This window comes from Austrofundulus limnaeus, unplaced genomic scaffold (assembly GCF_001266775.1).
Source record: "Austrofundulus limnaeus strain Quisiro unplaced genomic scaffold, Austrofundulus_limnaeus-1.0 Scaffold594, whole genome shotgun sequence".
NCBI classification, from domain to species: Eukaryota; Metazoa; Chordata; class Actinopteri; order Cyprinodontiformes; family Rivulidae; genus Austrofundulus; species Austrofundulus limnaeus.
In genome coordinates this window covers 5,228-6,923 of record NW_013952996.1, presented here as the reverse complement: position 1 = coordinate 6,923, position 1,696 = coordinate 5,228, and the positions used below count along the sequence as shown (strand labels likewise).

At 36.1% G+C, this 1,696-nt stretch overlaps 1 protein-coding gene across 1 annotated transcript in view; it reads left to right on the top strand.

Annotated features, from left to right (window-relative positions):
• Positions 1-1,696, top strand: part of LOC106531073 (afadin) — a gene marked incomplete at its 3' end in the record, with an annotated part of 96,224 nt that overhangs the window by 89,488 nt on the left and 5,040 nt on the right. Inside the window, 1 exon segment of the mRNA XM_014026841.1 lies at positions 209-414. Within this exon segment, the coding sequence (XP_013882295.1) occupies positions 209-414 (206 nt within the window).

Here is a 1,696-nt window from a genome sequence, read left to right as displayed (position 1 = left end):
AAAATCTTGAAGTCTATATGAAATTGGAGGTAGTTTGAGGATTAAATTTTTTATGTTTTTTAAGCTCAAAAAAGGGTGGGGGCGGTCATATTATACATGAAATCATATTATACATGAGATCGTATTAAACATGAGATCATATTATACATGAGATCGTATTATACACGAATAAATACAGTAATAAAAATAATTTTTGTGCTGTCACCAGCTGAAGACACCTTCCTGTCCGCCATCATCAACTACACCAACAGCTCCACGGTCCACTTCAAGCTGTCGCCCACTTACGTCCTGTACATGGCCTGCCGCTACGTCCTGTCGCCAGCCTACCGTCCCGACATGTCTCCGTCAGAGAGGACGCACAAAGTCATCGCCATCATCAACAAGATGGTGACCATGATGGAAGGAGTCATCCAGGTGAGATATTCCCCTCATGAAACTGTTATCACCAGTGTTTTCTGCTCCTTTTAGTTTGGCCCCTTTTCTCCATGGTTCCTGTTTGTAGCCAGAACACAGGTGTTCTTCAGTGTTCCTGCATTAACTGGACTCTTACTAACTACATTTGTAGTTGTAAGGTGTGTTTGCACGCGTTTGCCTCCTGCAGCTTCTCTCACATGTCCTGTGTTGCTGTAGTTTTGTGTGTTACCCATCAGTGTTCGATCAACGTGATTTCAAATATGAAGCTGTCGCTAAAAACATCAGGCTTTTATAAAGCCCCGCAGACATAAAACTGTAAGCATTGGTCTGATTGTGGTATTTACTTTTATTTAACACACAATAATCTTTGCCTTTGGCCTTTAGAGATGCACTCTGAGGTTTAAGACCATCTATTTTAGTCTGAGTGAACTTTAGGGTTCCCAACCTGTTTTCCTTAAAGCTCCCACTTATCTCTATTAAAATAATAAAATGAATAATTTCAAACTCTTATTTGGAAAATAAAAAATGTAGTGTTTTAATTATTTAAATGGACTTGTTTTGGTGATTTTTATGTACAAACAATACATTTATATTTTAACAACCTCAGAGCAGACAAGATTATTTCTTTCTCCACCTCCCAGGTTGACCGGTAAAGAGAATATTTATTTTTGTCCCAATTAAAATGAGGATCAAACTAGTTTAAATGAAGTTTTAACATTCGTTTTGCTGGACGATTGATTTACTTTTTAAAATTTTATTTATTCATTTTATTTTAGTCATAAAAACAACAAAAGGTCCATTAAAAAAAACAAAGTAAATCAATTACTGAATGAAAAGCGTACATTAAAAAAATCTCATGTATGCATCTTATTAAAAAATAAATACAAAAACAACTTCAACTTGAACAGTCTCCATATTTGAGAAAATAAAGCCAAAAACAAAAGAAACTAGACATGGGTATTTACGATGTAAAAACAAGTGTGCATTGCCTTGTAGCATGTCATTGCCAGCAGCAATGGACTTGCAGAATGAACWGACCAAGTTCARATGTGTTTTCTGATCAAGTACCAGCTTTTGSCTGTCAGCAGGTTTTTGTAATGAGGGTAATTGTGTGAAAATWAGAAGTTTGAATAATCTTTTTGTCAAAGTTACTGTAGCTGGGATTTGAACCCTAATTTCCCACATGAAAGGCTATGGCATTAATCACAAGACCATTGGTGCTGGGAGAAAATACAATCCCAGTGTTTTTTTCTATGTGTATAGAAAGAGGCAACATTGCCAA